The sequence below is a fragment of the Nestor notabilis genome, unplaced genomic scaffold (assembly GCF_000696875.1).
Source record: "Nestor notabilis isolate BGI_N333 unplaced genomic scaffold, ASM69687v1 scaffold50, whole genome shotgun sequence".
NCBI lineage: Eukaryota > Metazoa > Chordata > Aves > Psittaciformes > Psittacidae > Nestor > Nestor notabilis.
The window spans coordinates 64,623-80,568 of NW_009910434.1; the positions used below are offsets into that span (position 1 = coordinate 64,623).

At 41.3% G+C, this 15,946-nt stretch overlaps 1 protein-coding gene across 1 annotated transcript in view; it reads left to right on the top strand.

Annotated features, from left to right (window-relative positions):
* Positions 1-3,494: 3,494 nt before the first annotated feature.
* The window catches only part of GPR39 (G protein-coupled receptor 39), an 81,446-nt gene continuing 68,994 nt past the window's right edge, over positions 3,495-15,946 (top strand). Inside the window, exon 1 of the mRNA XM_010009929.1 lies at positions 3,495-4,362. Within this exon, the coding sequence (XP_010008231.1) occupies positions 3,495-4,362 (868 nt within the window). The remainder of the gene's footprint in view (positions 4,363-15,946) is intronic.

The following is a 15,946-nucleotide window of genomic DNA, read 5'->3' on the forward strand; positions in this document are numbered from 1 at the left end:
ACCCTGGCATCTGTGCTGTATGGTGATTGAGAAATAACCATCGAGCGATTCTGCAGATTGGGCACCCCAAGCCAATCCACGTGCCAGCACTATGCAGCTGGGGAAGAGAGTGCATTTGTAAGGCTGCAGCAATACGATACCTCTGCACGTTAGAAAAGGTTAATCTACAATCTATTTACCTAAAATGCAACAGCATCTGTCAAATGAGTTTGTTCTTCCAAGCCTCATTCCAGCTACAACTTGTACTAACTGCCAGTTTTGGGGCCTAGCCTCATCAGGAGTTTGGGGGACATGGCTTCTAATGAGATGGCAATCGGCTAAGGGCCGAGTGCCTTGAAGCCCCTCCTGCCCTTTAGCTCAGCCAGTGGTACACAGGCATGGAGGGGTGCTAGATGGTGCATTACACAAGGTGCAGAATATGAGCTTTGCACAATGGCCTAAAGGATGTATGATAAAGCTCTGCTTTCTTCTGTCCCAAAAGGCCTCTCACCAAGGTGTTATCCATGGACTAGGCAAGAAAGCAAAAAGCCCTTCAGGAAACCTTGTGGACTCTGTTGGATGAGACTGCAGTGGATGATCATAGCTGCTTTATTATCTCTGAAAGTGAAAAGTCACCTTATATACTACAGTGACAACAATCCATGCTCCTTCTCACCGTTTCTCTGCCTCCCACCACTTGTCATCTCTTACCAACAACTGCATTGCCACAATTGCCTGATTGTGGCTGAACAAGTGGCATGCAGAGCCAGCTGCCACCCTGTGCCCATGTAATCTGCATCTCCAGGATGCTCTATTTTCTTAGAAAGGGACTGACAAGTGATTGGCAACGTGTAGCATCTGTGTGTGCTGATTTTAGAACGACAATGATATCTGTCCTCAGGGCTCTTGACTCCAGTGCTGGGGGCTGAAGTCATGGTGCACAATGGCAACAAATTGGATCAAGAGGGGCTCCCTGCAGCCTTCTCCCAGGTAAAACCACACAGGCCCAATTCACTTTCAAAACAGCTTAGGGAAAGGCAACAACACAAAAATAAATTTGTGGTGCTCACAGCTACAAGATACTGAGTAAAACTTAACAAAATGCCTAAAATTAGACTGTGACACAAATCATAAGTTTATAAACTGATATCATCCACCAGGGTAAAGACTATGAGCTCTCCCTCTCCATGCCACAGAGAGGCATTAAGCACATTTATCACAGAATCATAGAATCATAGAATGGTCTGAGTTGGAAAGGAGCTTAAAGATCATCTAGTTCCAATCCCACTGCCATGGGCAGGGACACCTTCCGTTAGACCAGGTTGCTCAAAGCCCTGTCCAGCCTGTCCTTGAACACTTACAGGGATGGGACATCAACAATTTCTTCTCCATTTAGTTGGGGAAAAATGTTTCCCTCCAGGAAGATATATATATTTTTTTATAATCACCCATGATAGGGATTTTATACGTATCTCTGGAATACTCACTGCTGGTTTATGTAGTCCAGTAACTTTCGTAAGATTTTTTTTTAATGGTCTCAGTCTATGAGTATCCACAATTGCCTCTTTCCTTCCTATCTCCTTTGTGGCATCAGCTCTTTATTAGAAAGTTAATAAACTTTGTGTATATTCTAAAGATAATATTGAAAGCTGCAAAACTGTGTTCTGCATTTTATAATTGGTGTGGAAAAAAGGGGGAAATTTAATTCTATTGGGCCTTCTCTCTCTTTTTCTCTCTCTCTCTCCCTTTTTCCCTTTTGATAGTAAGCAGCAAATTTTAATTAGCTTCATTTCCACAATTCAGTCATGCATATGTAATCTTTGTTCACACTTTTATAAAGTAAAATTAAGTGAAAGAAATTGGGTAATAATAGAAAGCTTGTCTGAGCAGAACAAATGTGAATTATCAAACATAAGGAAAGATGGCTGGGACTACAGGCTTGAAGTTGTGCAAGATTTGAGGTGTTTCTTCTGAAACTGGAATGCATAAATAATGCTTAAAAACAGGTGCTGATTATCCTGTTTTGGGCATCTTTTGTTCATTATATACTTGGGCTGCTGAGGTACAGTGATAACCACTGGATGTGAGGAGACTGCTTAGTAACAGCTTTCTAATGTTTCTCTTTTATCATGCGCTGAAAGTATCACATATACTTGTCTAGTTAATAGAAATCACTTTGTGAACCCACTGTTCTTAGGCTTGGTATTGGAGCAGATCATTGTAATGGGACTCTCTCTTGATTATAGCTGCAAAAACTGTTCTGCCATTTTGCATTGTAATGTAAAGGTTTCCTAATCCATATATGCACCTTCTAATTAAATGTTTCCAGGGGTTACCTTGGGAGCCTTCAGTGCTGTGGTTTGAAGCTGAAACTAAAGAGTATGTTAAATTCATTCCCCCTCAGGTGAGACACAGGAGCAGGAAGTCCATTTTCATCCCCTGCTACTCTGGATTACTTGAAAGCATGAGCATGATCAGTATTACTAACTTTAGTATTTTTGTTATCTAACACGAGAAGATGGAAATTTAAAGGGAGACAATGGATGTGTCTAAATATGTTCAGCTTTTCTGAGAAGTCTCTTCAGAGTCTAAACAGTTATTTTAAGAAGCTACCAGTTCAGCAGCAACAACTAAAAACCAGAAGCTCCTATTGATGTAAATCAGTCCATGGCTGCACAAGCTGTGTAACAAACAATGCTCTGGCAGATACTGAGGTCTTCATTAAAGGAAAGGTAAAGTAGTGAGGGTGGTGAGGCACTGGAATAGGTTGCCCAAGGAAGTTGTGAATGCTCCAACCCTGGAGGCGTTCAAGGCCAGGCTGGACAGAGCCTTGGGCAACATAGTTTAGTGTGTGGTGTCCCTGCTCATGGCAGGGGGGTTGGAACTAGATGATCTTAAGGTCCTTTCCAACCCTAACTATTCTATGATTCTATGATTCTTTGTTGGCATTGCTTCATATAGAAGTAAAGTCTGAAGCCCAGTTAATATTCAGCCTGACCCCACCAACCTAATCTGTCCCTGAGAATGAGCTCTTATTACAGGAAGTGCATTTCAGACATGGGTGGCTTGTGCCAAGTTTTAGGTTAATAGTTAACAGAGAAACTATAACCACGTGGAAACTCTTGACTTCCTCCTCCTGGGGCAGAGACCAAAAGCTGCCTTTGCTTGCAGAGGAAGAAGCAAATGTTGAAAGGAGAGCAGTTCATACCACAGAGGGCTGGAGAGCGGCAGCTTCACTTAGTAGAGAAAGGAGAAAAACCCAAAAGGAGCAAGAGATGTTTGCCATAAAGATAGGTAAGATCTGAAACACTTCCATGCTCAGCTTACTGACTCAGTGGCTGTTGCTAACAAAATCCACAGGTGTGGCTAGTTGAAACAGGTTTGTTGTGCCTGACTGCTCTAACCTGTGCATTGCAGTGAGAGGGGTAAAGCAAGAAAGGATCCATTTGCTGTGAATCTGAACATCAGAGAGGGCAGAAGGCTTTTTCTACCTCTTCTACCCCCAGGGGCTTCTCATGGCAGGACAGACATCCTCTTCAGACTGTTCTCATCTCATTGACCACAGCCACATCCCTGAGTTTGAAGTGTCTCCTTGGATTAAGATCACTTTGGCGTCTGTGTATGTCTGTATCTTTGTTGCGGGCATCCTGGGCAACAGCATCACCATCAAGGCCACCCAGATCCTGCAGAAGAAGGGCTACCTGCAGAAAGAGGTCACAGACCACATGGTGAGCCTGGCCTGCTCTGATCTGCTGGTCATCCTGCTGGGTATGCCCATGGAGTTCTTCAGTGCTATCTGGAGCCCCTTTTCTACCCCCAATGGCAATGTGGCCTGCAAGCTCTATTACTTCCTCTTTGAAGCCTGCAGTTATGCCACTGTGCTGCATGTTGCCACCCTCAGCTTTGAGAGGTATGTGGCTATTTGCCACCCATTTAAGTTCAAGGCTGTCTCTGGACCCCGCACAGTGAAGCTGCTCATCGCCTTTGTCTGGGGGATGTCTGTCATAGTGGCTCTGCCTCTGCTTTTTGCCATGGGCACAGAATATCCCCTGGAAGCCATTGATGGCTACCAAGGTGTGACTGCCTGTGACAAGCCTATGGCCAGCCACCACCTTCCTGATCTGAAGCACAATATGACCATCTGTACCAGCCTTTCCTCCAAGTGGTCTGTCTTTCAGGCCAGCATCTTCAGTGCCTTTGCTGTGTACATCGTAGTGCTGGGATCTGTCACGTTCATGTGCCACAGCATGATGAAGACCCTGATGATCCACAAGAATGGAACTGTGGCAGTGAAGAGTAGACTAAAACACCAGGAACAGTACCTAAGAAAAAGTGAGAGCTCGGAGGGCAAGAGCTCCAGGAGACAGATCACTTTATTCCTGGGTAAGAGCCCTGTGTTACTTTGCCTCCCAGTCCCTGTCCCCTTTCTACATGCAAAGGAAACACAGAAGCCTCCATTTAGCTCACCAGGTTCCCCCAAATGGGGGATGTGTGGTTTGAAACTGGTGCAAAATGAGGGAGAACATAAAAACTTTTGTTTGCAATGATATATTTTCAAGAAACTGATTTCCCTGTGTGTTTTTGACTCACTCTTTTTGCTGTTAGAACAGGAGGGAGGGAATAAGAAGGAAAATTCCATTTGCTTTCTGCTATTTATGTTGTTTCATTATCTTGCATGCCTACATGCAGCAATATGGGAAACAGGGTGTTGCTGCTTGATCTTTGGGGTAGCAGTAGGCAATGGTTGCCTAGATATTAAGTAGCTCTACTTGCATGTTTTCCCATTAAATTACAAATATGTGCATATTTAGTAAGGCTTTTGATAGGAGGGAAGAATGTCTTGCAATATCTGAAGTTTGTCCCACTCACAGGGCATGTCCCTTTTAATTCTGGATGCTCCCTGGAGAGTACTTACATAGTCTCAGCAGTTGTGGCTGTGGATGTGCTGCATCCAAGCATTAAGAAAGCTGGGCTGGAGAATTGATTTGGTCTTGCAAATTGCTGTTGCCCTCTTTGAATTTTTTTTTCCTGGTTTTATTTGAAGGCCTTGGAATTATGTTTGATTCTGATCTCTCTCGCCACATTTGTCAGACAAAAACTAATCAAGCTGTCATTTCACCAACTTGAATCTTTCTGGGCTGTGATCCATGTATTCTTCACGTTTGTTGATGCTCTTAGAAGCACCCTTAATCATGCCCTGGCTGCATTACTGCTAGTTCTTGTTTTGTTGGGTTGCTTAATATGATACTGGATATAATAAATGAACCACCTAGAGTGTGAATGCAGGGTAGACCTAGTATTTCTGTGTTGCTTTTTTTAGTCTTCTGCTTGATATTGCAGAGGCAGAAATGCAGAATAGAAACTTATGGTTCTGTCCACTTCTATAGCTTTATGTAGATTAGATTTTTAAGACTCTTTTTTTGGAGCATTCTCTGGTTCCTTGTATAGTCTTGCCTTTGCATGGCTGTGATATGAAGCTGCAGGGTAAGGAGCCCAGGGTGCACCCAGCTCCTTTTCTGCTCCACCTGTGCTGGAGCTGGGAACATGGTGAACACGCGTCATACAGTCAAGGCATATGACTTAAAGGTTTGGGAAATAGGTGGAGCTGCTATTGACAAAGGTTTCAAATGGGAGATGTGACACTCCAGGCTCTACAGAGCTCTTCCTCATCCTCAGAATGTACATCTAATGAAGAAATTGTCTTGTGCAATGCATGAAATCATCTCTGTGGAATGGAAGGGCCCATACCTTTGTGATTAAAAGGGCTTTCGCTATTCTTACTCCACTGAAAGTACTGATATCTGGGGTAGAGGCTTAGCAACTAATGCTAAATACAGCATGTTGCACAAAGTGAAAAAAGAGAGAAGGCTCTGCTCTTTAAGTACTGCTGTAGGATCCTTAAATGTCTGTGGATCTCTCTCTCCTTGTAAAATTATCATCCGCAGCTATGTTAAAGCTCAGTCTAAGATCCCAATCCTATAGCAAGTTCTAGCTATGTTGAGAGGTGAAGGTAAATTGCCTCAGCTTTTCTTCCCCTTCTTGATTATTGTTCTTGCTTGGTGATGGTTTAGCATGGAATAGGGCTGACCTACTGCTGCTTGCAGGAGTGTTAAACACTAAATAAAAGCAATTGGCTTGTCCTTTATCTTAAGGGAACTTGGTGTCAATAGGTGACACTTCCTCTGTGCTCTCAGCTTTCTGGAGTCAGTAGATACTTCTGTGAATTTTCCAAAATCATTTCAGTGGCAAGATTCTTAATACAAGTCTTTTAATTTACTTGCATTGGGAAATAATAAACTGAAGAAGAAGAAACTGTGGCCTGCATCCTTGAGAACAATGCAATGCAATTTAATTTGGAGCTTTCATAAAAGTGATGCTTTAGGGAAGTTTTATCCAAGAAGAAATGAACATATAGATTGGTTACAAATCACTGAATTTATATATAGTGATTTAGAAGTCCTCTTTGTTTATCATTTGACAGATGGGTCAAATTAAAACAAATACTTGCACATTCCCAACATATTTCACTTTTAATGTGAAATGTAAATGTCAGTATGTAGCATGATGTCTTTGAACATCTAACAACAATAAAAACAATTTAGCTTTTTCTTCTTCTAGCTGTTAAAAGTGTTAAGTTCTATAAAATGGAGATTAAATTCATAAATCTTCTGACGATGAGAAAAAGCTAAGTAGAAGACACAAGAAGGAACTGGTGGTTTTTTAGTGTCATATTATTGTGTGGCACTTGGAAAAAATCATGAAAATGAATTGTAAACATTGAGAGTGAAAGACTACTTGCCATAGGTAGTATGTACACTTGCAGGATGGGCTCCGGATGGGGTGACACCACTGCTATGATGGAGGAAGGTGACAAGGGGTCAAGGGAGAGAGCTTCACCATGCTGTGCAGGTCTAGGCTTATGTGGGAAAGAGCTTTTGTCCAAGGAAGGTGGCTGCAAGGTTCAAGTATTTCATCTTAAAGCCCAGAGGGTCTGGCTGGGGATTTGAAGCCATTGATGTAGAGATATCAGTTCTTTCTGTTTCGACTACCTTGCTACACTCATAGTGGAGAGGAAGGTCTGGCCCAATGGCTGCAATAAAAGCTCTATGCCTGGGGTGAGGGTACTTCCAGGGGCTGTTCAGCTCAAATTTTCGTAGATTTGCTCCAGTCTAGAAATGCAACTTTGTCTCAGCGTTTTGGAGAAAATCAATTCTGTTTTTATAAAGTAGGTTGTGCAGTCCTGTTCCTTCCAACTTCCTTCCCACTTGCTGTTGGCTTCAAAAAAAAAAAAAAAACCAGGATAGTACATGCAAGTCTGCTTAATGGTCCTGCCCCTGAAATGAGGCCTTTTGTGCTTTTGGATAGACTGGGGCATATTCCTGCAATCTGGGTGTGTGTGCCATTTATTTAATCACCTTCTGAGTCATGTGGTAAAACTCCACTTCCACAGTGGGTCAGCCCATCCACACAAGCAGCATAGATCAGAGTGGTTGACACTGTGTGGGTTACCTATGTTTGTTGTTAAAGCAGATTTGCTCACGTTGGGACAGCAGAGCTTTCTTCTAGTAAAGGTCTGCATGGGTCTGTTTGAGTATGATCTGTCATGAATAGCAGGGAAAATCTAGCTGAACTTAAGTTTTTGAGTGGTTCACAGCAGCACTTGTTAATAAAAGTTTCCCCATCCCTGACAGCAGAAACTGAATAGCTGTAGTGCTTATGAAAACACGTGGTGGATGGCACTTTGAAACACAAGCTTTTAACAGTATTTAAAATCTCCTAATGTGCAGTCCACTCTGACAGGGATTGATTCAATCTTTGTGGCTCTTCGATTTTGTCTTTCTCCCGTGGCTGTAATAGGCAGGGCAGTGATCAGAGGGCTACCTAAATGGTCACAGGGTGCCACTGGGCACCTCTTGCTTCTCCAACAGCTGAGCTGAGGCCTTTGCCAACATAGCGATGAGCTTTTAAGAAAGGCAAGTTTGGAGGCTTATATGTATTATTATATGTAAGTGGGTTACAGCAAACAAAGGAGAACGTAATGGAAGGAGTCTGTAAAAGATACCAAACTCCAACTACTGCCGTAATTGTAAACTTCACAAAAAGAAGGCATGTCTCATAGCTGAAAACTATGTAAGTTAAAAATCTTTAGGAAATGTTAACGGGTGGCCTGCTCACTGAGAGAGGGGAGCAGTTATGGGACAAGCCTCCATGCAAGCTGCTGGTGGGATGGGTCTCAGCACGAGTGGCTCCATGGCAACAGTGCCTGCTCACTGGCCTTGGCTACATCCTTCTTAATCTGGTCAATAATGTAAAGCAACACTTACACAAAAGCAGTTGTATGGGTTGTCATCAGACTAGATCTAACTGTACTTGTACTCTACAATGAAATGAGTTTTGACTACCCCAGCTGAAAAATGTATTGCTTCTAAAGCTTCTGTTATTCCACTTGGCAGACTCAGTTTTGTGCTTCCACTAAAAGCCTTAATTATTTTGTATAAAACAATCTCAAGCCCACCACAGTAAGTATGTTGAAATAAAAAAGTCCTTTAGTGTTGCTACATCCTCTGCTTTTCTCTGTATGCACTTCCAGTTTGCCCTTTGGAGCAATACTCCTCTGTTTGCACAGAAAAGTCCCACTGCGTGGGGCTGCTAGGCACTGTGGGTGCTTGGCTGTGTGCCAGCTGGCATCTGGGCAGCGCTTTTCTGTCTCCTGGCCGGGATGAAGCATCCAATCATCCTAAGCTCCTCCTTCCAGGATAGAGAAATATCAAAGTAATCTGGCTGCTGTGAAAGTGTTGAGGTGGATGCACTAAAGCACTGCTGTAACTGCATCAGTTGGCAAGAGCCAGAGTTGCAGCTGGACTTATGTAACTGGAGAACCTGCTTATACCAGCACAGCACTGTCAGCTCCCCCACGCCAAGCAGGGCAGATAATTCTCCCTGGTGTCTTTCCCATCACTACAGTACTGCAGCTTTTCTGCTGTAGGACCTTCTGATGTAAGATTAATTTTACCTACATGCCTGGACAGCAAATATCCTACCACTTCGTTATTGAGCAGGGAAGGGAATTGCTTATCAGAACCTATGGCAGTGCCTCCATCTTAAGAAAGACAGTGGTGTGTTTTCTTTTTTTTTTTTTTTTTCTTTCGTCTAACACTTAAGTATGTCGAATACACTGAGAGTGAGCCTAAGACAGTAACAGTGATGGTTTCATGGGATGTGTTATGGTAAATGTAGCTTCAGGTCTGGTCTGCTTCATGGAGCAATAGCCACTAGAGGCTTTACTGAGACTCTGGTAAGTGCCATAGGAGAGTCCCTGCCTCTAAATCCAAATAAAAAGGGCAAAATGTAAGGGCTGGAAAAGCTAGACAGAAAGAGGTCAGTGACCTGAGCAAGGCCACAAATGCTATGGAAAGTCACAGATGCATCTGCTGAATCTTGTGCTAGTGCCCTGTCTTCTGATAAAACTTTGAGGTGGAAATTAAAAGGACCTTTTAGAACTTAAGATGGAGTACCATTTTTTACCCATATACTAGTGCTGGCAGATTAATGTTTTGCTCAGAATAAAGGTATTGTGTGTAGAAATAGCCTTTCCAAAGATCACTAAGGAAATGTATTTCATAAGGCACTTGGCAAATGGGTTTTCAGGAAGTAGATTACTTCAAGTACTTGTGAAAAATACGTGGTTGTCATCCTCAGATGACTCAGGCACAGTATAAGTTGACAATGGTAGGACTAGTGTTACAGGAAAATTAGATGCTTCTTCATAGGCTGGAAATCAGCTGGGTTTTTTCCTCACTGAAAAAGGTAAAGCTTAGGGACAGAACAAAAATTGAAAGAATAATCTAACTGATTAGATTCTAGAAAACAGCTCCAGCCCCTGTTCTTTAAACTTGGCTTCCTTGACTCCTTATGGTTCATTGCTGTAATCATTCCACTCAGCTGCCTTTCTTCAGAGACTTTCTTGGAGAGGTGCCTGAAGATAAATACATTGTAGGCTGGATATCATTTTAATCTCCGTGTTTTATATCATGTCTCCATCCATATATTTCCCTGAGCAGGACTTCAAATTATGCAAGACAAGTAGGAGACTGAATATACTGGAATGGGCAGCAGGGACTGAGCAGGTAAAATGAAACACTTAGACAAACAGACCAGGGTCTAGCCATTCAACTGAATAGGACATCTACCCTCTGTCTAGTAAGATCTTGCTTTTAGGTGCTGCTTCCTGGAGAAGAGATAAAAGCAGAGGATTTACCTACTGGTGTTCACTAAAATTTGCTTTCCTCTTCTCTACAAAAGTATTAACCTGGTGTCAATGGCAAAACTGATCAATGCTACTGAATGCTAGTAGCACAAAACCTAAGCTCAGCTATTCAACAGATGACAATGGAAAGACTGCATTCAGGGATTCTGGCTTCTCCAGGCAATTGTGCACAATCTCCTTCAAAGAACTGTGGGATTTCTGTTGGGTTAAAAAAACCCAACAAGCCCAAAACCAACAATCAAAAACATAGCCACAGTAAAATAGACTCAAGGCAAACTTCCAAAATCAAGATATCTCTATGTTCAGTTTTCCCACACTGTAATTTAAAAATGAACATAAGCAGAAACCAGCATTATTTTTCTTCCTGTTGTACAGAAAGCAATTTATCTACTTCTGCTTTAACCAGACTTGTGTAATAGAAGATTGTGCTTTTGGCTTAAGCAGGCAGTCTTCCTTTCCTCCTACGCCAAGGGATGGCACAGTGGTATAGAGAGAAAAAGAATGGAAGAATAGGGACTAATTGAGGCCAGCACCCCCAGGGTATTTAAGACTTTTGTAGTTTTAATGGAAAAATCTATGTGTGATTACACTTTGCATTAGAGTACTTAAGAATTGCTTCAACATGAAAAGCCTGCAGCTTTAAAAACGACCTAACTGCAAATACGGTAGTCAGAGAACCAAATTCACCACTAGTGTAATCCACATTATTCTCCATATGTGATATCCTGACAGATATAGTCTCTGTGGACATATGACCACTGTCTTTGCTTCAATGTACAAGAAGCTCATGAAGACAGTAAGTGCTTAGTGAAAATCATGGCCATGCTTCTGTCTTTCACCTAATGCCTACAAGGAAACTGGTGTTTCACCTGGTCTGATAGTGAGCAACAGGTGCTAGTGTGCTGCTTCAGCTTAGCTCTTCCTGTGGCACATGCAGCACAAGTATCTTTCCTCTTTATACTCTATCATCTGTGTTGTCCAGAGACTAAGTGGATAGAAAAGATATCTTAAGTACTTCTACTCTATATTTGCCTCTACCCAAAGTCTTTAAGCTTAATTAAAGACTGTTACTAGTTTTGACCTTAAACTTAGTAGTATTAATTTTTCCCCCTCCCCTTCCCCTCTCTTTCATAGCCGTATTGGCCCTCAGTTCTTCTGGGCCCCCTAGGTATATATTTAAAAGAAGGAAGGAGGGAAGTGCAAGTAACATCCCTTGCTTTGGCAGCATGAGCCAAGATACAGGCAGAGAGCTGCTGCCTTTGGGGAGCTGAGGTCCAGGGGTGTCATCTCAGTTTCTGAAAAACATGCTCTGTATCATGGCAAATCCTCTCTAGGACATGCTTACAAGAAGCTGTCTCTTTAATTCTTCGGTTAAGAGGCTATTGTCTTAAGCATTCATTTTCAAATTTCTCTCTGTTTTCTTGCTACCTCTTCTGAGCTTACTACCTTATTTGAGACACCATCTCAAATGTAGATTGCTCTTGCAATTTCCCAGTTTCAGTAGATAGTAGACTCATTTGAATAGTAGATAGATGACTCATCTGTGGCAAGTTCACAGATGATTTATTGAAGTCTTCACCTGTGAAAACTAAATGCATTATCTATTCCTCTATTGTTTCATACTGCAATTATATCACATTTCACAAAATTAAATCTTTTGTTTTCCTAGCTGTTGTTACGACCATTATCTTTAAACAATGATTGCTAACCTGAGAGAGCTTTAATATCTGCACATTTATTAGTAATGCAAAGCTTTCAATTTAGTCCTATGTAACTTCTTGGTTTCCTAAAGCCAATATTTGTGTTAGAAAATGAGAACCAACCAATAGGTTAAAGATTATTTTCTTCCCTTTCATTGTTGTGAGTTCTTAAACCTTCAGTTTTACTGGATTGGTAGTACAGTTGGAAAACTGTAGTTTTTCCTGTAGTAGATGGAATTCTAAAATTCCGTTTTCCTCTAAAGATAAACAGTTAAGATTTCAACCTAACATCTGGCACAATGTGCTGTAGCACCTTTTTATCCTTTCTTGAGGGCATGATAAGTATGTTTATGCTGTTACATGCCAACCCTATACTTAACTGAGAAAGCAGTTATCTTTCTGACCTCTATTGTGGATGCATGACTAATATAAAGGGCAAAATACTATGGATTAAATGAGTCTGCCAAGAGCATCTTAATTGTATAAATAGTGACTTACAAGGAAAGGTGAAACTGAGAAAGAGGTCTGGTATTGTTATGTGCTAACTTTTTCTTGTTTCCTCTTAAGCTGTTTTAAGCCTGTGGTGCTTGTATTTAATTCTCTCTTAAAAGCACTTACTATGTTTGATCTTATTAATTTTTTTAAAAAGGTATTTAGATTGAAAGTGCAGCTTTTGGGGTTAGAGTCGGGGATCTCTCTGGCAGCATGTGTATGCTTGTAATGAAAACATGTAGAGGGAGTTCTGTAAGCACTCAAAAACCAGTTGACATCCATCTGCAAGCAGGTGCACTGTAATATGTAATAATTACCAGGAAGCTAAACTTCAGTCATGAGTATAAAGAAACCCAGACACAGAGGTGTCCTCAGTCAGCATAAATGGCTTTCTTTTCTCCTGTTTTACTAGGTAGCATCTGTACAGATAATCAAGAAGCTGTTCTACTCCAATCTCTAGCTGAGCCCTGAAAAAGGGCTCAGATACAGCCCCTTTCACAGGGTAGTCTAAATATTTTGTCCCTGTTCATATAGTGTTTCTGCAAATCCACCCTGCTTTGTTTCTCCGTATAATACTGCCAGCATGCTTTTTGTTGAATGTAATGATTGTCCTACATAGCTAAAAGAGAGGCTTCCTTGTACTCAGTCTTTTATATTAGTGGTATATCTATGATGCTGTTGAAGGTGATTTTGATTTGAAGAAATACTAGAAGACTGTCCTGATTGCTCCTTCCAAGAAAAATCCCTGGAGTTCAGTATATATGTACCCCTTCCAGTAAATGGCAATAACCACAATTATTCTGGCACTTTTTCCATAAAGTGTAAAATCTAAATTGTGGAACTTAATGTTGTGGAGGCCAAATCTAAAAGTGGGCTCCAAAAGAGATTAAATGTAACCCTGAAGGATAGTGCTGTCAAGAATGAGATATAATTTCTACCTTAGGAAGTCCTAATATTGCTGAGAGCCAAAAAACATAGTGTGAATAGTACAGAAAAATCCCTCTATGTTCTTTCTCCCACAGATGTCTGTGTGGGATCATCACAGAGAGAAACAAATGGAGAGATGAGTCCTAGGTCTGTCCCAGTATGTCCACTGTTAATCTGAAATTTTCTGTATATGCCAAAATAGGCAAGTAATCAGAGTCTGCCTTCAGCTAGGTACAGGAACATAAGCTTTTTAAGATGGTACAACAAGATGATGAACAAGAAAAAGAATAGATTAAAATGCTCTCCTTCAAGTTTTCGTTATTTTTTTCCCCACACCCCTCTGCCCTCCCAAACATAAACTTTTCTAGAGAAAAATGTATTCATAACTGGGTGTGGTTGTATTTGTGTGTGTGCACCAAAATGTCTCATTTGATAAGCTCCAGCATTTGTTGATTTTTTTTTTAATTCTTTTGCCTGACGTTGATTTTTTCCAACAAAGACAACTTTTGAGGTCCCTGATTTTGAAAATGAAACTGAACTTAAATTTGTCCCTTAAATGTATTAAAGAATGAAGGTCCTCACCAACTGAGTCTCTTAGTAATGCTTAAAGATATCCACAGAAAAGAAGTTCTAGAAACTGCTATAACTGAGCCAACAATCAGAATTAAACTTCTAAGGTAACTAAAAATTGCAGTACAACATCAATAAGGTAAACAGAGAATCAAACAGTCTTTACAGTGGACATGACTTTAACGTGTCAGGCTTTTAACCATTAGGTAAGAACTAACGTGTTCTGGTGAAGGACAAACAGAAGTCAAAAGCAAGCACGCTGATTTGTTTGCCTTTGCCCTTCAGACAGTGAAATTGCTAAAAGCCTTACGACTTTCTGACGCAAGTTTATTCAACAGATCATAGAACGGTTTGGGTTGGAAAGGACCTTAAGGTCATCTAGTTCCAACCCCCCTGCCATGAGCAGGGACACCATCCACTAGACCAGATTACTCAAAGCCCCATCTAACCTGGCCTTGAACAATGCCTGGGATGGGGCATCCACTGATTCTCTGGCAACCTGTTCCAGTGTCTCACCATCCTCACAGTAATGAACTTCTTCCTAATATCTAATCTAAATCTCCACTCTTTCAGTTTAAAGCTATTCCCCCTTGTTCTGTCACTAATTGTTCTTATAAAAAGTCTCTTTCCAGATTTCCTGTAGTCCCCTTTAGGTACTGGAAGCTGCTTTAAGGTATTCCCAGAGTCTTCTCTTCTCCAGGCTGAATAAGCCCAGCTCTCTCAGCCTGTCTCCATAGGAAATGCATTCCAGCCCTCTGATCATCTTCGTGGACCTCCTCTGGACTCTCTCCAACAGATCCGCACCTTTCTTATGTTGGGGGATTTTCTGATTTGATTCTGATCTGTTTGGAATCTTTCTGATCGATCGAAAGAAGTGCAGATCTAAAATGGATGGAATGGGTTCTGTCACAAGTGTTCCAAAGATGGCATTTAAGTGATCTTTTTTTTTTTCTTGAAAGCGAAAACACTTAAATTCTAGTGGTAGTAGTGATGACATCAACTCCTGCCAAAATGTGTAGAAGCATTTACTGGTACTTGTAAATGTACAAGAACTTTGAAAGTCTTGGACAATGATTCTAGGGGCATAACTTAGCTACTGAAGTATAATGGGTTAAAGTATATGTTTTTTTAAAATTGAGCATTTGAAAAAATGCAATATCAAACTACCTGTGTTGAGGCTATAGAAAAAGATGATCAGAGATGTGGAGGCAAACTTTTAACACAAGCTAAAATGAGATTGAATTGTTTCATGTAGCAAAATGAAGAATACGGCAGCTTTGAGTTGTTTTTATATACATCGGGGTAATGAGTACCAAGGAAAGAGAAAAATCTACTTTGTACCCTAGTTTGAAAATCTTGCAAAACTGGTTCAGTGATAGCCATATGCAGAGTGACTCTGGGTACAGTCATTCTGATCTCATTGAGCAATGAGTTAAGCTTAGCAGTCTTGCTGGGCATCTTTAGAAACTGCCCAGAGAGCCCAGCCTGTAATTTGTCACTCCTTATGTAAAGGACTTTGCCTTTGTTTCTGTTGAAGAGCCAAGGACCTTCCCTCCGCTAGGCACAAATATTCCAACTCAGCTTAGAGACTTGAGTCTGAAAACTGTAGTACCCATGTTTTACTCTGAGTTTACAGAGCTTTAAATCCATGTTGAGTATAGATTTGTTAATCTGGTTTATTAAAAAAAAAACCCCACCAACAAAACAAACAAAAAAACCCCACCCCAAAACCAACCAACCAAGCAAAAACCAAACAAAAAAACCCCACAAACAACCACCCTAACCCTCCCCCCCCCCCAAAAAAAAAAAAAGGAAACCACAATGGAAGAGCAAAACAAGAGAGCTCTTCTGAAACTGCTGTCTGCTGGTTTGGTGGGTGCGAGGGGCCATCATCCCTCAGCTGGAGCAGTGCCTGAGCAAAGCTGGAGCAGATCTGATCTCTCTGTGCCTGTGGAGGTTTGTGAGTGTATACCTCTTCTCTCTTTCAGTGCTCCTCTTGTGCCCTTTCCTA